The following is a 21,980-nucleotide window of genomic DNA, read 5'->3' as shown; positions in this document are numbered from 1 at the left end:
GTAAGAATGAGAGTGTTCAGTATCTGAGTCCACTGCACGCCGAAATTTGTACAGTATGGGATTCAAATGTCCTAGACCAGTTAAAGTCTTAATCCTAGGCCAAAACCATTACCACAAATGCTCAGGAGACGCTTAATTTCGGCCAATTTGCATAAATATTATACGGCTACAGAGTCTTTATGCAAATTGGCCCAAACTAAGCGTTAGTTGAGCATTTGTGGTGATAGTCGGTTGTTTGGTTGGTTCCTTAACTGGCCTATAACATTTGAATCCCATACTGTACAAATTTCGGCGTGCAGTGGACTCAGATACTGAACACTCTCATTCTTCCAATGTATTCCTCATATCGCTATGGATGACTCTTCTGTGTTTCAGAGTCAAATTCTTTAAAATTCGTTGCCCTCCGGGGAGGACTGAAATTTTTCTGCCATACGGACCCCTCCAAACCGATGTAACAGGATGTTTCTCTTTAAGTTTTTGACTCAACCTTCGAAGTGACGATTAAGATACACCACACTTTTTGGCTATTTCTCTTTGACGACATGTGGTTTTGTCTAATAGAGCAGTAACAGAAGAGATTTGCTCATCAGAAAGATTTTTACAATCGCCCATATGAAAAAAATTCAATCGAAGACATTCATCTTTTAGAAATTAACATATTTAAATTAATATCTTAAAATAAAAACAAATTAAAAACTAACATTAACATGGAACAATATTAACATTTACCACTGCAAATTTTACGAAAATTGAACGCCAATCACTAATTACACTAAAAAACTAAAGTTGAAAAAAATCGACTCATTGCCCACTTTTAGCACATTATATTACCATCTGTCAAGTTTTCAAAATTCAATACAAAAATTTCACCATTTTTTACTTAATTATGTAGCACGATTATTAAGTAATTGTTATTTAACCCATTTAGCAGTTCCGTGTCATTTTGAATATACTTTTAATGTGCTTGAAATTAAAAAAAAAACTCATATTTCTAGGGTGAGTCTAATAAATTGAGCAGGGACTGCAGTAGGATAAACGCAATGGAGAAGAGACATCTACGAGCTATAGTAGGAAAGACCAAATGGGATGGAATAATAAATTAGACAATAAGAGGGATAACCAAACAGGAACCAATAATGAACAAAATAATAAAGACAATTAAACTAGTATGGACATCTGATGAGAATGAAACCCAGTAGATTAACGAGAAAAATTCAAGAAAAAAGAAATATCACAAAAAAAGGAAGACGTCAAAAATGGTAGATGCGTGAGAGATTAAACAGAAAACGCTTGAAGTAATTAAAATAATAGCACAAAACAGAAAAGAATAGAAGAGATAGGTGAATATAATATTCACATAATAGGTGAATACATATTATGTAGCATAAGTAAACCCAAATCCGACACATAAAAGAGTATAAGTATTGGGAGAAAGAAAGAAATAAGTTTAAGAATTAAAATAGAATAAAAAAATAGCTTTTAAAATATCTACCTCTTCATATAATGGATCTCCTGTCAATCTACTCAATGTACCAAATTCAACAATAAATGTTCCTACACCTGCTGTACAAGTTACTGTAGTTTCTCCTTTGGGAACACCACTGTGTAGATTAACTGTACCATATGGCATGCCAGTTTTAGTATCGAAAGCTACTATCAGTCTTTTTGCTACATCTTCAGCTAATCTCAATAAAGGGCCATTACAAGGCCATCCTGGTTCTAATTTAGCTCCTGCCCTATAAATGTATAAGTTTATTAAAACCTATTTTAGACTGAACATTTTTTAAAAGTGTTATACAACATGATATACTGAGTTGTTCTGAAGCTATTTCCTTGTGGCATTTTTATAATTAACTATTTAGATGGGAAATAAGCCACAATTAAATTGAAAAAATAATAAATAAAACCAATTGTGTCGCAAATTCCTCGGTAGAATGTAGTAGGATGTGGTTACCCATACTGAAAGAGGAAGTCAATAGAAAGAAAACACCACGATTAGTAAGTCAATAACATATCGAGTTAGTACATATTTTATATTTTAGTATTACTTATATATCTATGTATTATTAATATTATTTATAATTTAAACAACATACATATATTAAAGTCAGAATTTGGTATTAGTTTTGAGAGTAAACTAAATGTAAGATCAAATACTTACGATGTCCGGATAGTATCACGAGGTTTTTTCCTGGTGTTCCCTTGTGATTTACTATGGAATCTCTAACGCGAGAATTTTACTGTCACCGTTGCATTTGGTTGTCTTTTTAAAGACAGATCACATGCTATGATATTTTTGTGACGGATATTCTTGGGTTGGGGTTGATTTCATGTAATCGAATGAACTATCTTTCAGTGAAGTCGTCCCAGGAACGCAACTCATAAATATTGGCAATATCATTTTAAAGTCTTCTACTTTAAAATGTATAATATATGTCTGAATTGCCGATATAAATGGGTCAGATTAAATAAATTATTAGAAGAATTTTTTACTAAGCAACCACATTTTTGTTTATTTTAGTAGTATTTTGTATTTTGACAACGGCACCTGATTTGGGCGTCGAAACGTTAATAAAATAATTTTTTCAATTTAATTGTGGCTTATTTCCCATCTAAATAGTTAATGATATACCAGTGGCGACGCGTGACTTTTTCTAAAGTGTTACCAAAACCAGATGCAAAAAATCTTATTTAAAAAAATGAAGATATGGCTAAATGTATTTACATATAGCTTCAATAATATCATTTTGTATATCACTTGAAACTCTCGAAAAAACAGTTGATGTTTCTAGATGTTGGCAAAATTTTTGATCTTTTTTGGCAATTAATGTTAACAATTCCCTGTAATTGCCTCGAATGTCAGAGCCGTCGCCCTCAAAATGACCACGAAACGCTAATTCTTGTTCGACCAAAAAACATACGGTACATATCTATTATAAGTGAGCTAAGGATATACGAGTACCTATCTATTTTTTTTAACAAACTCATTATATGTTTAGCAATATTTGCTTTAAATGCTTGGTTAAGAGAACTTTTTATTCTTGTTTTGCCAAACTGAATCAAATTGGGTATACATCTTACATGTAGGTAACGGAGAAATTTCATGTCTCTTTTTTAAAACTCTAAAACTATTTAAATCGTGAACCTGGTCCACCCATTTTTCTGTAAAAACCAGAAGACATGGTCAACAATACAGTCTATTTTTCTTGCAACCACATAACCAAGGATTTTCACTGTACCAACTAAATTTAAAATATCGAGCTAATTTTTTAAATTCCTTTTTTAAATTGTTTAAAATAGGTCTTTCATTTTCAATAATCTCATTTTATTTTTCAATCAGAATTACTTTTCAAGTAGTTGATCGATTACGCAGCGACACTCATCCATGGTGAACTGCACGCACACTTTTTATTATAGGTACTGTTAGCAAATTTAAATCTGGTAACAGCCCTACTGATATACACAGCGCGCTTACGCCCATCGCTCCTTCAAAATTTTCAGTACTAGCCGGTCCCGAGCCGCCCGAGCGACAGCGAGATCACCACAAATGAGACTGGTAACAGAATATAATAAAGTGCAACTGAGTCACATAAACTCGCCAATATTTTCGTGTGTCTGGCTATTTACTGAATTAGGTACTATTAACACATAATATAATAATATTTTTCTATTGGTAAAAATAAAATAAAATAATAAATGGAATTATTCATCGTCATAAAATACATATTTATTTGCAAGATTTTTAACTGTTACCAATGGTAACAGTGGTTACATGGACGCTTCGCCAGTCTGATATACTGAGGTTTACCTAATTGATAAACCCAAGTCGATTAGTCGATTAGAAAGAGATACCTGCATACCCTGTTTACAAACATTTTTCTGTCTGTTGGAATAGTTTTAGATTGCAGCGCGCAGTCCAGGTATTATATGACTATGGTTATTTTAGGTTAGGTTACACTGATAATTATTATAGAATAACAACTTCACAAGGGTAAGCTCATAGACATAAATATAATACCTAGACTGCGCGCTGTCATCTAAAACTATCTGACGATTGCGACAGAGAAAACTGAGGCTATTAGGTGGGAAGTCTTTTTCTAATCAACAGGGTTTATCCAATGCTGGGTAAGCCTGTATATGACCATACTAAAATAAATTCGAAAGCTCAAACAAACCTTAAAGAGTTTCAAAATCCTATGAAAATTTAGAAAAAAAAATATACTTACTTATGGGAAAGCAGATGAGCACTAAGAAGGCCCCCTATTATTCTAATGTTTGTTTCAAAAACAGAAACATTGATATTTGCATCAAAATCTTTTTTCTCTGAAAGTATATCTACAACTCTTTGAAATTCCGAGTAATTTCCCATGATAGCCAATGTATCCAGTGCATCTATTAAGGTCAAGGAGTAGCTTAAATCAAAGTTAAAATGATAAATACACTGATCACAAAAAGTATCACATAATTTCTGAAACAGAAGAAAAGTTTAAAAATAATTTTTAATTTTTAGCAGAATGTTATAATATTCGTGTATCGTCTCCTTTAGATGTCTATAAACCCATTACATTTCAAGTTGAAGAGTTTTTTACAAAAATATATCGTCCAGTAAATGAACGGGAAATACGGCGATACCGTGTAATTTTCGGGGGCAACTCCAAATTGCATGAACATTTCGATTTAGGTTCTAATTACCCTCCCCTTCAAAGTTGAATTTGTGCCGTTGGTTGCTTTTACTTGAGTGGTGAGTCATCCCTTCTCGGGGGTGAAAAAACATACGTTCAAGATAAGCCCGGAAATAGATAAACTGACTGATTATAAGCAACTTTTGCTCTATAGAGTTTTTTATGTAAGTCAATACGTTTCGAGTTATTTGCGATTGAAAATGTCTATTTTTCGACAAAAAAAACTACGTTTTCAGACGGTTTTTCGCAATTAACTCAAAAAGTAAATATTTTATTGAAAAAAATATTTTTAGCAAAAATGTAGCTTAGAAAAAACGAAAGGATCTGTGTATTCGTAAAGTCTATAAATCCAGCAACAGCAAATGTGTAGCTCATGAAAAATACGTTTTTATTCGTCCAATTTCAAATCAAATATTTTATCGTGAAATAATCAAAAAATGAAGCACATTTCGGGAAAACCCCATTTAAACTTTTTTAAAGTGTTTAACAAAATCTTTACTTTAATTGTTTAGAAAAGTTTCTAGTACATATTAAAAATTAGCGAGTTACGCTCAAAATAAAGTTAAAAAAAATCATGAAAATCTCTCCGTGCTTAGCTCCCCAAATGAAATTAATCGTTACAACATTACAAACAATTTACTTTACTAATCTATTTTTTATATAATCTGTCAGTTTCACTGGTTAAAAGTGCTTATTTTTGGAAGTGTTATTGTTAAAAGTGCTTCAACGAGTCAATAAACACGAGTGTATGCAAACTTTGAACAGCCATATCTTAACCAATTTTTGTCTTACAGAAAAACAAAAAAATCCAAAATATTTAAAGAAGTAAAACCTACATTTTTTTACTCACTGAGATTTTTCTTATCACTAATACTTTTTAAGTTATTTTGAAAAAAGAAAATTTTTCCAAAATTTTTAGAAAAAATTTTTTTTACTATAAAACTAATTTTTTTCAAAAATGAGCACTTGAAACCGGTCAAACTTACAGATCATATAAACAATATACATATATTTAAAGTAAATGGTAAATCGGTAAAAATTAATTTTATTTAGGGTGCTAAGTAGAGGGAGATTTTCACGATTTTTTTTACCAAATAAAAAAGAGGCCAACTGCTTTTTCAGCGTAACTCGTTTATTTTGATGCTAGAATCTTTTGTAAAAAATACAAATAAAGCTTTTTTAAACACTTTAAAAAATGTTAATAAGTTTTTCCCGAAAATTGCTTAATTTTTCGGTGATTTCTCGTTGAAATATTAAATTTGGAATTAGATAAATAAGAACGTACTTTTCATGAGCTAAAAGTTTACTTTTACTCGGTTCATAGATTTTACTAATACACCATTTTTTTAGTTTTTTTATGAGCTACACTTTTGCTAAGTCCGTAAAAACCGTCTGAAAACGCAGTTTTGGCGAAAAATAAACATTTTCAATTGCAAATCACTCCAAAAATATTGACTTACGTAAATAACTCTATAGAACAAAAGTTGCTTATAATCAGTCAATTTATCCATTTCCGGGCTTATCTTGAACGTATGTTTTTTCACCCCCTAGAAGGGGTGATTGTCACCCCCCCCAAGTATAAGCAACCAGCGGCACAAATTCAACTTTGAAATGGAGGGTAAGTAGAACCTAAATCCAAATTTTCATGCAATTCGGAGTTGCCCCTGAAAATTACACTCCAAAACGGTCATTTATTGGGCTAAAAACAGTAAACAAAACGTTGTTAAAATAGAATATTTATTTTGGACATTTGTGCTCGAAAATTTGATCTAAGCGCTACGTATGCTTGATTTCTCAATGACAAGGAGGTGTGTTCTTACAAAAAATGAGTGATTTAAAGAACAGGCAGCCCAAATTGTAGCTTTAATTGGAGATGGACCATCGCAGCAATATGTTGCTGACGTTATGGGAATCCACCAATCCAGCATTTCAAGTGCTTTAAGAAGGTCTAGATAAGTAGAGGATACACAAGAAGACCACTTCCAGGACTTTCCAGGTGCACGAGCTTCGCAGGTAAACATTATTTACATCTGCAGTCTTTGTGTACATACACATCATGTTATAGCTAGACAACGGCGAAGTGATCTTTCCACAACCCATAATGTCCGAATAAGCGGTTAGAAACAGATTAAGGAAATTAGGAATCAGAGCCAGAATGCCTGTTACTACTCCACTGTTAACGAGGGCACACTGTATGGTACGATTAGGTTTGCACCAGTACATGTTGATTGGGATGATAACAACTGGGCTAATATTCTTTTTACTGATGAGTCAAGATTTGCACTTTGTGGATCTGACAGCTCAGAGTCAGTGGCGTAGCTGAAGATTGCGGGGCCCCCCTGCGACAATTTTTGTGGGCCCCCGTATTATAAACATAACGACAACTAATAACAGTATAATTACTAAAATATGTGTAAATAACAATATTTGGGCCTTTCTTTAATAAGTCTTCATCAGTTAGTGTTAATAGAGTTTTTGGGAATAGACATGAAAATCTATACCTTCATGTCTCTTAATCCGACAAACCTATTAGTAAGTTGTCGCAATACTATATCTAAATTAACATTGAGAACATTAACTTCAAAACTTTTTTTGCTACAAGTTATTTTTTCGTCGCAGTTGAGCTCATCGTAAATTTTTTTATACGTTTTATCCGTTTATTTTTAAATTCCTATATAATCCCCACTATTCTGCTATTCCTGCTGCTTCTGATAGAATTTCGGAAAACGAATTTCTCATTTCTCGAAGATTATCACGAGTTTTTTCAAAAAGTTGAAGGTTAACTCTGCCGTTTTGGATTGCAAAAGTTTTGATGTTAGATGAATAAAGTTAAGTATTTTAGATTGAATACTAATGTTAACGGCAAATTAAAAATTATTCATATGCTCTAATAATGCATTAGCTTCTAATTTTTCATAGTTTTTTGATGTGGTGTATTCCACGAATATACGACTGTTTTGGGTTATCGCGACAACGAATATTTTAGTGTGCAACATAAGAAGTACGGAAGTATTTTGCTCTAATAATTACTCCAATAAACAACAATATAATTTACAATTTAATTTCGTTCTTCATATTTTGCACAGTAAAATATTCGTTGTCGTATATTCGTGGAATGGGGTAGGTATAGCAGTGAAATTTTCGTTAAAGATTTCATTACTTGTCAGAAAGCTCGACGCAAAGTCATAACAGCATCATGTCTGGATGACCACCGGGTTTCACATAATATTTTTAAGTGTTGGCAAACGCGATAAATTCAAAGTCATAATAGTACATAGTACATCCCATCTTTTAATACTTGCACAAAAAAACATATAATCTCTTAATTATATTGCAAAAAAACTTCTGTACACCAGCAATGGCATCATTTAACATTAGGTTCAGATTATGGGATGCAAAATGAAAATAGGAAATTGTTTTTTTAATGGCAGTTATGCGCCTTTGTACGCCTGAATAATATATATGTTACAGTAAAAACCCGATTTCAGTTAAAACCCAAATTTACTAGGAAAAACTAGTTATAACTGTGAGCTTTAGACAATTCTAGTTTTAACTAGTGAAAACTAGTACTATTACAAATATTTTCAGTTAATTCTAGTTGAGACTAAGCATATTTCAGTCAAAACTAGTTTTTACTAAACTTTTTAGTAATTTCCAGATTCAACGAAAACTCGGTAAATAATTTGCTACCCCGGTTGTTTGCAAATAATTTCTCTAAAACGTAAAATACTCTAGACAAGATCGTAAACGTAAAAAACTCAAATCTTTTTGACCATATTGTTGTGTTATTGTCTTGCATCCAGGCTGCTAACATTTTCTTGATATCTTGGTTAGCTCGCTCGACTGAACCTTGACTCTGGCTGTGTCTTGGTTTTCCATCAAATAATTTTTTCTCAGGCCAGTATGACATTACCTCATTTATAACGGCATTAACGAACTGTCGGCCAAATGCATGGTGCGCCAAAAGTCAAGAATATATCCGTTAATAAAATTGATAAGCAACTTCTTTCGCCCTCTTACGTTGTAATTTTGTAATTGTCTCAACAAAACAAATTTTGTTAAATGGTCTTGATAAACCATAATAAACTTGTAGCCGTGATCTTCTTGTGATTGCATATCGATCAAATCTACCTAACAGCGACTATTCATTTCTGAATGCAATATTGGTTTCGACACAAGACCCATTTTCGCTCTACTCTTCTTCCGTTGGCAGGTTTCACACATTAATATAAAATTATTGAGCATATCAATTATTGTTATATTTGCGTATTTTCTAGCGATTTTAGTCTTCAACCTATCCCAACCTCCATAACCAGTAGCACAGTGGCGGCTGGTGGGGTAAAATTTTGGGTAGGCCAAGCCAGCAAATTACATATTATAGTGTAATCAGTGGCGGATCCAGAGGGAGGAGTCACGGGGTCATGACCCCCCCCCCAAATATTTGAAAACCCACTTATCCTATTGGTAGTAAGACTCAAAGTGACCTTGCATCAGAGAAAAGTAATCACCCTCAAGATCCATGACCCCCAAAAAAAAACAAAAAAAATAGCCGCCAGTGTGTGTAATACATATTTTTTTTTGTGTGAGAGTGGGAATCTTCTAAAGACCGTACCAGATGAATCGTACCTGACGTGTGTTGGATTCAGAGTAAACGGAGTACATCCGAACGCAGTTCCCCGTGCCCACGGATGAATCCGTGTTACAATGCCTACCTACTAAACCCACTCTCGGCTTACGAGAGTGGCACGTCTTTCCAGACCGTTCTCACGCGCGCACAGCCGCTCTTTTTCTGTTCTTTTCTTTTTCTCTCTGTTGCTTATATTGCTCTTGTTTACCCCTGTTGTTTCTCTCTATAATCTCTCTTTCTATAATCAGTACACAGTGATGAAAGCCGATTTTGCGTCATTGTATTTCGAAGAGACACCGAGAAGAGATGACTTTATATTCGCTGTAAAGTGGAGAAGGTTCTTTCAACTGAAGCGCTTGTTGCAGGTATTGTAGCAAGTAAACAAAATAAATTGTAGCTTTCAGGAAGAATTTCATTGGTTTCGTTGTCAAACATACTTTTAATTAGTTCTAACAAACTCTTATCGTGAAAATTTTCACGATGAATAGCAGAAAAAATCATTTCCAGTTCAGTTTTTAATAAGGATTTATTAAAAAGTAGTTCATATTATGTATCCATCAATGCGTCCAAAGCTTTTTGTGGCAATTTAGCGCCATATTCTGTGTGAATCTTTTATTATCGCCCAATTCCAGAAATAAATTCCGTTTGTTTAAAAATATGTTACAATTATAGATTATGTTACAGTTACAAATTTTTTTAACATAATTTAAAAGAAAATTTATATTACAATTCCATAATTACGTTACAAGTGGCAACGATGGTCGGCGAAGGCCCGATCGTCTGGTGCCTAAACAGCAAGCATAACACGACAATATAAATCGTTGTAATGACAATGTAAATCTTATGTGAGCGGGGTAGGCCGGCTCCGAACGGGCCTATTAATGAGTATTTAAAATGCCTGGATACGATTCAATGCTTTCTGTGATAATATATAACATAGTTGTTTTAACGGAAGCTAATGTATTGAGTGATTTAGTACATTTAACAGTATGCATCAACATAATTTTTAAATACATGTTTTTCAATTTTAAAGCTGTTAAAATTATTGGGTAGGCCCGGCCTATCCTGCCTACCCCCAAAAGCCGCCACTGCAGTAGCAATAGCTTCGATTATGTCAAAAATGTCTGAAATGTTGAAATTTGTTCAAAATTCCTAGTTTTGTAACTGAATTTGGCAGTCTAATATAGTTTTGACTAATTAAAACTAGAATTGTCTAAAGCGCGTAGTTAAAACTAGTTTTCCTAGTAAATTCGGGTTTTAACTGAAATCAGGTTTTAACAGTAACATATACACCACTCATAACGCTTGCCCCACCATACCCCTTTCTTCTGCAGTTGTGTACGGAAAGGTGCTTTGATTGTATAAATTTTAAAATTTCATTTACAGCACCTTCTGCACTTTGGTCTAATCTAATATGCGAATAAATCCCAAACAACTTCCGACAACTTCTGCTTTGGAGGGTAAATTATTTTCGTCGCAAGTTATTTTTACATACCGGAAAATAAAACTAAGCTGATTGTCTTTGAAAATATCTTGAGTGGTGTCAAGAATTATTATTGAATAAAAACACCTTTTTTTTAATTAAATTAATCACTTTGTTTTCAGTTTCTTAAGCCATCAAATTTATAACTTCGTTTAGTATTTGGGGGCTCATGTAATTTGTTTAAGTTATTGTTTTTATCGGTTAATTTAGCTAAAATAGTATATATTTAGCTAGTAAAAGAACCATCGACAAAAATTACCTTTTTGGGATTCACTTTCATCTAAACTACCAACATCTCCACGAATCGCTAAATTGCACCCAGAAAGAGTAAGAGTTATGTTATTAGGTACTTCCAATTACCCACTTCATTACTTCCTCCCAAATTCCCTATTCTGATGCTTATTAGGAAAATATGTTTTGGTCCCCAATTTAAAGAAAGTAGAAGTATTAAGTTTGAAAGCTTTAAGGGGCCCCTCCTAACGTCGGGGCCCCCCCGCCTTGCGGGCCCTACGGGCCTGTCAGCTACGCCACTGCTCAGAGTGTCTGTTGGATCCACAAAGTGCAAATCTCAACACAGAAGACTTATCAACAAAACAACTTATCTGGTTCCGACATACAAAGAATGGATGAACAATGAATACCAAAGGAAATACTAAAATGGCAACAAGAACGAAAGAAAAAAGATGTGAACCAAGGAATAGACAAATAGCTGAGAGAAAGAAACATAGAAGAGCACCTATGGAACAACAGGACAAAGTGGCGATTGGAACTTGGAAAACAGTGGAGAATGTTATAAACATAAACTGACATGTAACAGTAGTCCAATATTATGTTCACACATATAGGGAGGTTCACTAGGAAAATGATATATTCACAAGTTAAGGGCCAGGGTGGTACCTAGGGACCGCTGTGTATTGAAGAAACTGCTATGACGAAATGTCTTGGCCCAGGGGGCATTTTTTCAATATTATGTCTGGCTCTTAACATGTTAAGGAGTCCTGTGGGGTATACTATTATCAGTCAATAATTCATTATATATAGGCTGATTACAATTTTTTAAACAAAGTCAAGCTAGCCATGATGATCGCCGACATCCGGAATGGATAGGCACTTTAAGAAGAAGAAAATTTTTAACAAGCTTATTTTAGAACATGTATATGTTACAGTCCAAGTTGATTATCCAGTTGGAATTGACTATTCGTAGTTCGAGTCAACTCAAATGGCTGGTTTTAGTAAAAGTTGATTATAAATATAAAATGAAGATTTTTATTCAACATTCATTTTATTCAACAATTATCTTAACCCCCACTTAAGAACTGTCGTGATATATCAGGTGCTATATTTATATATTCGTGGTGTGCAAGTACTTGGAAGGGAAACAAGAAACGACTGTGCGCGAGTCGCGGAGAAATATTGCAACTATCTTAAATAATTCATATTGTCAATTGAAATTGTCAAATTGACCTATATTTCATACCTTCTCTCATTGAAGCAGAAAAATTATATATATATTGCTCCACAATATTGATATGATATGCAATTATTATATAAAGGTAAATTTAATTAATTGTATTTTGCTTGCAGTACTGCATTTTAATAACTAATTTTATTTACTACATACAATTGTTTACGTTTGCATAACATAACCTGCATCTTATTTTTTCTTCTTATTATTTTTTGGACTATGGCCTTGACAATTATCCAGCAACCAGGACTAATATAAATGGCCAATATAATTAAAAGTGCGAATAAAAGTACAGAGCGTAGAAATAGAGGTCGCTTTGCCGAACTTGCATGGTCCCAATAAGATCATACATGATTTATTGATTGTCCAAACCTGTTAAATCACATTATTTTATTTATTTATTTACGGGTTTCACCAATTTAAAAAAAAATATACATATATAAACAATAAGTAGAAGTAAAAGTAGTATTAGTAAAGTCCAGTAAAACAGTAAAAAACTAAAAATAAAATTAAATGAATTAAATGAAAGTGTGACAGCATAAAACTATAGTAAGTACATTACAATAAAACTAAATATAACATACACACAATCCATGTTATGCAGTGACAATACATAGTAATATAATATAAACTGACATTAATCAACTAACTACAGACAATAAAAAATGAACACATTACATAATACAAAAGCATAAGTGCTGACTGGAAAAATTGATGTCGGTTTTTAAATACTCGACTGGAAGAAAAGAATAAATCAATGTCCAAATCATTCAGGCGACTTAAAGTTCTATCTATTGGTGAGTTAAGACCATAGTTTGTTGAACGATGAGGTACATGGAACAAGTTATTATTTCTCAGATTATGGTTTGGAATATTAAAGTTTATTAATTTTAATAAATCAGGACAATTGATTTCACTATTTAATAGTTTATAAATAAAAGCTAGATCATTTATAATTCTACGGTCTTTTAAGGAGTGCAAATTGAGATCACTACGGATGATGGTATAGTTGTGGTTTAGTTCAATAACATTATATCCCAATCTGTATGCTGCAAATCTTAAAAACGTAAATCTTAAAAACATTAACTTAAATATTCCAAACCAAGCTCTACGTTACCACAATGTTTTCAACATTCCTTTCCACAGAACAACATATGGCATTCATAACCCATTGGATAGATACATGGGGCTATTAAATGAATTTGATTATGATATTTTCAATTTAACTTTATCTCGGTTCAAAAGATCTCTTGCTTTGTGATATGCTTTGTGATATACAGTAGAACCCCGCAAATCCGAACCCCGCAAATCCGAACTTTCAGCAAATCCGAACTTTCGGCAAATCCGAACCAACGGAAAGTGAAAAAAATTTTAAAAATTCAAAATAAAAATTTAAAAACATGTTTATTATGTGAGAAAATAATTACGTAAGATGCTAGCTACAGTATTAAACACTGGAGCACTAATGGGTGAATAAAAGCGTCGAGTTAGACTAAACACAATCAATAAAGGAATGTGCATAATACACATTTTCCATGGTATACTATGAACGAAAACATTGAAAAAGATAAGAAACATGAGAAACATAGTGTAATCAATATCCAGATTACAAATTAAATGAATCATTTACATGGCCGAATTCCCATGTCCCGTGACGAAACAAAACTACTGGCGTTAGCGATTTAATATTTCAGTGATCTAAATATTTTTCAGCTTTAGAATATTGGAGGCATAAACGTGCAGATAGAGTTTCATAAAGGGATCGGTGGCAGTCCAAATCTTTTAAAAATCATCTTCGTTAGCTTCTTAGGCTAACTTTCAGATAATCCGAACTTTTCGGAATCCGAACAGGCTGTCCCCCAATTAGTTCGGATTTGCGGGGTTCTACTGTATATGTATGGTATTGTTGAATTTTGTTCTTATTATATTTTGTATGTTTTTAGTATGTAGTGAACTTTTATTATTGTTTTTACACTATAGGTAATTTATGTTTTGAAACCTAACTGATATTGTATTGTAATTTAACTGTTAATGGGGTTATCCCGTGTTTTAAATAAATAAATAAATAAATAAATAAAAATAAATAAATAAAACATTTACTAGTAAAAGTAGACTCCAACTAGAAAAAGTATACTCTTCCCAATGCCATTTAGTAAGAGTTGATTCACACAAACAAACGATTCTAGAAATTAAATGTTACTGGATATGTTCAAATCGTGATAAGTAGTTAAAGCGTTCAAAACAAAGAAACATACACTCATCAAAAAAGCATGTGAGATTATACTCGTATATTCTACATTTACTGAATCGATCCAGAAATAGTCAACTCAAACTAGTAAGAGTTGATTTTATTCTTCCCGCGATCTACTTTTACTAACAGGGATAAGGAGGAAGAGTTTACTTCAACTAGTAAAAGTTGAATTAAATTTTTCAAAGCAACTCTTACTGCTCGTTTTAGTTGGAGTTGACTCGAACTAGGAATAGTCAACTCTTACTGAGAATCAACTTGAACTGTAACATATACAAGGAATAAAACGTAAGGTCCGTATAAACAACCCGAAGTTTTAGTTTTGTTTAGGATTTACCTGCCATATGTGTCTACTCCATCGCAACTAATTGGTCTCAGCTCATCATATGGATATGCAAATTTCAAGTAACTATTGTAAGCATGATAAAACATTTCTTTTACTTCTTCTCTGGAATCATAAAGAAATTTTAGAATCTTGCAATAGTATTCAAAAAATCAATATTTTTACCGTAATTTCAAAATATCATCTTTAGTATATGTCCTTATGGCAACAGAATGTTGAATAATAATTAAAAATAAAATTACACTACTAATTATTTTACATCTTAACATTTTAAGTAAATTAGAAAATCATTTGGATTAAAATTTTAAAAATAAATAATTATTTGTGGTTAAGTAGTTCAAATAACTCAGTCTTGATGTGGCATTTTATGCTATGAACTTCTCTACTAGTAGTTTAAATGCCACTTTGTGACCTAATGGCTTAGCATGCCTAGCACAGAAAATTCTTGTTTTTAAACTGTGATTTAAATACTGTGATATTGTAATATCAAAAATGTTTTGAAACTTACTTTTTGTATCTTCTTTGATTGCATTTTCCTATAAAATATCGACTATTTTGGTAAATGGTCTATATTTTTAGCATAGAATAAGCAAAAACCGTTTCTTATTCTGTGCTTTAAGTCACTGTAGTTCTTTTCTACAGGAGACACACTCTTCTTAAACAACATTAAGAAAGCCCTCTAAAATCCACCAATCAGAAATTAACAATTACTAATTACTGTTAGAAAGAGCAAGAAAATCTTATAATAATTGTTAAAAGAGACGGCAGAAACTATTTTTATTTAACATTTTAGTACATGCCTTTCGACTTTCGAGTTATAAAATAAGTTTTTTAGAATAAGCGAACATAGAAAATGACTGATAAGATAAATGAAGAATTTAAAAGTGCCATCGAGACGAACAGTATTCAACTGAAAACCGCAGTTTGCAACCATCAGGTAATATTTTTATTAATCTATATATTATTTTTAACTTGATTAATTATTTCTCTTTAAAATAAAACGAATTGTGAATTGTAAGAAACTAATTAATAAAACCATTTATAATAGGCTGAAACTAATATTTAAAATTAAGTAACAATTTTTGAGTAGTTCATTTTTTATATTTCGATTTTCTTTTCTGACAGTAATTCCGTAATTTAATTAATTGTACCTAGTGCACATGTCAACATAAAAAATCTAATAAATAGTGTCATCATTCAATTCATTTAACTTTCACCTTCATGTTTATCATTTTTACCTTTACGGCCTTTTGTTCAAAATGTGAAAGTTGTGGTTAAAATATTGACATTGAAATAATCCGAATTTTTGAAGTGCGCCATTCGTGATATGGATACCCTAAATACTGACGGTTTTTTAGTGAAATTGAATGAATTTCCTCGTTATTTAATTGTGACGCCGCTGGTTTTCTTTCGTCTCTCCACCGTGTTTTTCTTGTCATAGAACAGATCAACAGAAATCCATGAAAATTCCAGCCAATCAAAAATTACTGTTAGAAAGAAAAAGAAAATCCTGAAATTAGTAAAAGAAAAACGATGATAAAACTGAGTATGTGAAATAGGTGTAGAAAAAATTTATTGAACTGAGTTTCTAAAAGTGAAAAGTGTTTTAAGTAAAATGAATGGAATGGAGGTATCCAAAGAGTTAAAATGTGACATTGAAACAAACCAGACTCAACTGAAAACTGCTATTTGCAACCATCAGGTATTATTTTTATTTTATCACCTTCTTGTTTATTACAGCAATCAAAAGTTTTGTTATTTCTACCTGTAGCTGTCTTATCAGAAAAATAAGAAATCTTATGTAATTTATTAGGATTACTTTTGAAGGAATTTTTATGTTATAGGTGTATAATTTTTAACTTCTAAAAAGTTATAAAAGTTTTTTGATAAAGGCATGTGCGTCAATAATATTTAATTTTTCTACACAGCAAGACGATTTTTTTCAATTGAAACTTCAACTTTTCAAAAACAATATTTATGACGTCAGAATTTAGTAAATGTTTATTTATAATTAATAATTTAAAGGAGATGAATAATATTTTATACATCTCATCTCACATTAATTAAAAACTATTTTTTACTATCTACTAACCAGTCCTATTTAAAAAGTGCTCTTGTTATTGATGATAGTACCCTAATCAATTGTATTTTCCAATGCCTGGTTGTTTTTGACTGTTTGTTTTGGATTTAATATTTACATATTTTGGAAAAATTTTTGAAAGTTTTTCCTTAAAAATTAATATTTGTTTGAAAATATTATGTATCCCAAAAGATATATTTTTGTACCCTGATCTAACAAATAAATTTTAAAAGTATGACAAAACCATAAGTTTCTTAAATATTGGAAAAGTTATATAACATTCCTTTTCTTGTTATTTCTTTTTCTTATTTTTCTTATTTAACGACTTTGTAAGACCCTCTATAATGTAGGTCATTATACTATTAAAAAATTGCTTCTGTTAATATATAAAAATATGGCAGTTTGTACTGTCAAGTTATTGCCAAAAAAATAATTATTTTCTTTTTCATTTTTTTTGAAAATAAAAATGTTTTAGGGGCCTTGACATTTTATTGATCAAAATTTGTAATATTTTATCTTTAGCCGTAGGTATGGTAAAAGTTGATATTAGAATTTTTCTGGTCGACAATTTACCTAAGTTTATAGTGCTGAAAAATCAATTAGTTTTCAAAACGAATTGGCAATTTATTTTCACTAATAGGAAGAAATCTTTGCCAACTTTTAATCTTCTTTTTCTCCTAGTGCCGACTGCACTAATGAAGGTTGACTATACATTTAACCAGGTAGTCACAAATATTTTTCAGTCAGGATATTTGTCATCGACCAGGACCCCTTTTTCCTTTAATTCTACCTTTCATAATAGGGGGGGATCTAGAAATTCATAATAGGGGGCCAGGCTTACCTCAAATACAGTGATGCCACAGCTACCAAGTTTTCGGTAAATCTACCGAATACCTGTCAAATCTACCGATCTACATAATTCTCCTTTTTTTTCTACTGAAAAATGAAAATTCTTAATTTTCAAATTAATCTGCCGATTTTTTTTTTCTACCGAAAAATCAAAATTATTAGAAAATTTTTTTTTAGCGGATAGATTTGGCAACAGAGTTTAGTCAATTTTCAAGAATTTTTGAATTGCTTTTACTAGCTTGTGACACAATGTGCGAACCAGCAGATACAGATTTACTGATATCAATTTTATGACCAGTCCTTTGTCTTTTATATTATGATTTTGAGAGTAAAATGTATCTACCTGAATCTGAATAGTCAATACTGAAGGATTGTGGCTTATTTTGATATAGAAGATAATTCTAAACTAAAAATAGTATTTAAATTAAAATCTTAAAACAGGAGAAAGTTATCATCATTGATATTTAGTTTTGGGTTAGACGGCTCTACTCGAGTTACTTTGGATTAAAAAAATGAAGAAAATTGCTCTATAATACCTAGAAAGCCGAGAAAATACATTTTTTTAAGGTATACCGATTTTGAACTTTGAATGATTTTTATGATAAATGGTGATTCTGATTATTGATCATTATATGATGGTGAATGTAGTTTATTTTTGAATACTCGTACCTAAAGTATCATTTTTTTGCAATATGATAGCAAAAGAAGCAAAAAATTAAATCTACCGAAATTTGACGATTTCTACCGAAAAATAGGAGCAGTCTCCAGAAATTTTGTCAAAGACCTGTGGCAACACTTCTCAAATATTATATTTTCCAGATTTAGCCATACGACTCACACTTACTCTAAAGATAAAATACACTATATAATTCCAGATACCTACGGTATCATAAGGATTGGTAGACAATTCATGACTATTAATCTCACTGGTCATTCTTTACCATAAAGATTAACTTTTCTACCATCAATGGGTAGGTACGCATGGATTATCTAGTAAAATACAAATTTTTATATCTTTATTGTATCGCAAATTTGTAATGTGACTTTTCATGAGATAATGTTTATACCCAGTGTAATGTATTTGCATTTCAAAATATCATTTTTGTTATTCTTTGAATTGAGAAAAATATTTCTGTTGTTTATGGTTCCACCGGCATCCAAACAAATGCGTCTGCAGATTATTTTTCAGAGAAAGGTGTTTTATTGGATTTTATGGCTTCTTTCCATTCTTTGGAAGCGGTTGTCGTGTAATTTAGTGTTGTACTGATGGCTTAGAGTTAACAGAAAAAAATAATAAATAATAAAAAATACTTATAGACTAAATACAATAGGAGGGTCCATGGGCTCGTTGACCCCCTGTATCCACACCTGTTTCTAAGTATGTGCCCCAAATATTCTGTCTTTCGCCTTTTAATGGTGGTCCAAAGTTCTCTGTCTCTTCCCATTCTGTGCTACACTATTTTGTTCATAACATGATCTGTCCATAGTTTTTTTTTTAAATGTTCAACTTCAACTTAAAACCTTTTTCATTATAAGTTATTAACTTGTTTACAGTTCTATTGAGACCATGCAAGTTCGGCAAAGCGACACCTATTTCTACGCTCTGCAACTTTATTCACACTTTTAATTATATTGGCCAATTATATTAGTCCTGGTTACTGGATAATTGTCAAGGCCATAGTCCAAAAAAATAATAAGAAGAAAAATAAGATTCAGGATATGTTATTAAAACGTAAACAATTGTATGTAGTAAATAAAATTAGTTATTATGGGCCATTCCACGAACATACGCCTGTTTTAGATTACTTCGACAACGAATATTTTACTGTGCAACATAAGAAGTACGAAAGTAAATGGCGCTAATAATTATCCCAATAAACAACAATGTAATTTGCAATTTACTTTCGTTCTTCTTATTTTGCACAGTAAAATATTCGTTGTCGAAGTAATCCAGAACAGGCGTATGTTCGTGGAATAGGGTATAAAATGCAGTACTGCAAGCAAAATACAATTAATTAAATTTACCTTTATATAATAATTGCATATCATATCAATATTGTGGAACAACATATAATTTTTCTTCTTCAATGACAATAGATATGAAATGTACGTCAATTTGACAGTTTCAATTGACAATATGAATTATTTAAGAAAGTTGCAATATTTTTCCGCTATTCGCGCACGATCGTTTCACGTATCCCTTCCAAGTACTTGCACACCGCGAATAGATATTACAAAGTCATACAGGGTGTTTCATTGGTAAAGTAACATACGTTAACTTTAGAAAGAGGATACTTAGGCGGTCTCAAAAATACCATACCTAATGGGTCTTACTCCATTAATAACAAAGGTACTGGGTGTTTTATCTATTTTGCCATTTTCTTAATTGGTTCATAACTTTTTGACCACACTGTATATTTATTTTATATTTGGCACGCAAATATCATTTAAGGCGTACAATAAATTAATTTATTTACAATTGTAAAAAATCCAGGTCCGGCTTAAAAAATATTGGAAAAATGTTCCGACCCCAAAACAACACCCTGTACATTAAATTTTTTTAAAATGGATTTTTCAGTTGAAAAGAGGATAAAAAACTAAATTCAGTGGTATACTTTAAATTTTCGGCAAAATGATTTTTCTGGTGAAATTTGGAATTTGAATTCTGAAATTAAGTGAATTGCGAGAGCTCTAAGTAGAACAAAATTGAAATACAGCTTACAACTTGTCAACCACACTGTATATTGATTTTATATTTAACACGCGAATATTCTTTTAGGTGTCCAGTCAATTAATTTAATTACAATTATAAAAAATCCAGGTCCGGATTAAAAAATATTGTATAAATGTTCCAACCCAAAAAAACACCTTGTATATTAAATTTTTTTAAAATGGATTTTTCATTTGAAAAGAGGATGAAAAACAAAATTAGTGGTATACTTTGAATTTTCGGCAAAATAATTTTTCTGGTAAAAATTTGAATTCTGAAATTATGTGAATTGCGAAGCTCAAAGTAAAATAAATTAAAATATGACTTAATTTTAATTAATACCATTGTTTAATCTAAATTGGTAAAATATTAACATTTGCACACATAACAATAATTTTTGATGACCCCCTCTGTGGCTCAGTGGTAAGAGCGCCTACCTTTGGATCGAAAGGTCCGAATGGTCGTGAGTTCGAATATCACCAGGGTCAGAAATTTTTCGTTTATTATAAATTAATAAATGAAAATAGTTTCTGGCCTTGTGGGATCGGTACTCACCGGAGGGACCGCAGACGTTCGGATACAATTAGCGTCTCTTTGCAAAGACAATGACGTCGACTTTGCAATGTAACAAGACACTTACTCAACACACACAGTACACAGTACACATGACGCTAGGTACCTAACTACAAAAATTTACCGTACCTACGTATAAAAAAAATAATTTTTGATGGTGGTAATTTTGAATAAGTACTTTAGTTTTGAATAGGGATTATGCTGCAAATTTTCGCTGTGTTATTATAATTTTTAGCTATTTTGTTGATTAAAGTGATGTATTCTTTTTTGACCTTATTGACCCTTTATTATTTATTCAGTATTTAAAGATGAATATTCGCCAAAAACTATTTTTCACACATAATAAAGAAACACTAAAATATTAACATTTTACCAATTTAGATTAAATAATGGTATTAATTAAAATTAAGTCGCATTTTAATTTTTTCTACAAGAGCTCTCGCAATTGACATAATTTCAGAATTCAAATTCAAAATTTTACCAGAAAAATCATTTTGTCGAAAATTCAAAGTATACCACTAATTTTGTTTTTCATCTTTTTTTCAAATGCGAAATCCATTTTAAAGAAAATTAATATACAAGGTGTTTTTTTGGGTCGGAATATTTACAAAATATTTTTTAAACCGGACCTGGATTTTTTATAATTGTAAATAAATTAATTGATTGGACACCTAAAAGAATATTCGCGTGTTAAATATAAAATCAATATACAGTGAGGTTGACAAGTTGTAAGCTGTATTTCAATTTTTTTCTACTTAGAGCTCTCGCAATTCACTTAATTTCGGAATTCAAATTCAAAATTTCACCAGAAAAATCATTTTGCCGAAAATACAAATTATACCTCTGAATTTAGTTTTTCATCCTCTTTTCAACTGAAAAATCCATTTTAAAAAAATTTAATGTACAGGGTGTTGTTTTGG

At 31.5% G+C, this 21,980-nt stretch overlaps 2 protein-coding genes across 4 annotated transcripts in view; one reads left to right on the top strand and one right to left on the bottom strand.

Annotated features, from left to right (window-relative positions):
• Positions 1 to 15,202, bottom strand: part of LOC114326956 (ER degradation-enhancing alpha-mannosidase-like protein 2) — a 35,021-nt gene extending 19,819 nt beyond the window's left edge. The window contains exons 1-4 of the mRNA XM_028275441.2: positions 15,014 to 15,202; positions 14,843 to 14,953; positions 4,227 to 4,412; positions 1,493 to 1,736 (exon numbers count right to left, since the gene is read on the bottom strand). Of these exons, the coding sequence (XP_028131242.1) occupies positions 1,493 to 1,736; positions 4,227 to 4,412; positions 14,843 to 14,953; positions 15,014 to 15,117 (645 nt within the window). The 5' untranslated portion in view covers positions 15,118 to 15,202. The remainder of the gene's footprint in view (positions 1 to 1,492; positions 1,737 to 4,226; positions 4,413 to 14,842; positions 14,954 to 15,013) is intronic.
• A 255-nt stretch (positions 15,203 to 15,457) lies between these two features.
• The window catches only part of LOC114326958 (PHD finger protein 21A-like), a 56,315-nt gene continuing 49,792 nt past the window's right edge, over positions 15,458 to 21,980 (top strand). The window contains exon 1 of one of the 3 annotated variants that reach the window (XM_028275446.2): positions 15,458 to 15,785. In XM_028275446.2, coding sequence (XP_028131247.1) covers positions 15,702 to 15,785 — 84 coding nt within the window. In that variant the 5' untranslated portion in view covers positions 15,458 to 15,701. Of the gene's footprint in view, positions 15,786 to 16,042; positions 16,551 to 21,980 lie in introns of those variants that run through there. The other 2 variants (XM_028275447.2, XM_050658520.1) reach the window with 2 other exon arrangements.

Source organism: Diabrotica virgifera, chromosome 1 (assembly GCF_917563875.1).
Source record: "Diabrotica virgifera virgifera chromosome 1, PGI_DIABVI_V3a".
Taxonomy (NCBI): Eukaryota; Metazoa; Arthropoda; class Insecta; order Coleoptera; family Chrysomelidae; genus Diabrotica; species Diabrotica virgifera.
The sequence above is the reverse complement of the archived record's forward strand: the minus strand, read 5'-3'. Positions and strand labels throughout refer to the sequence as shown.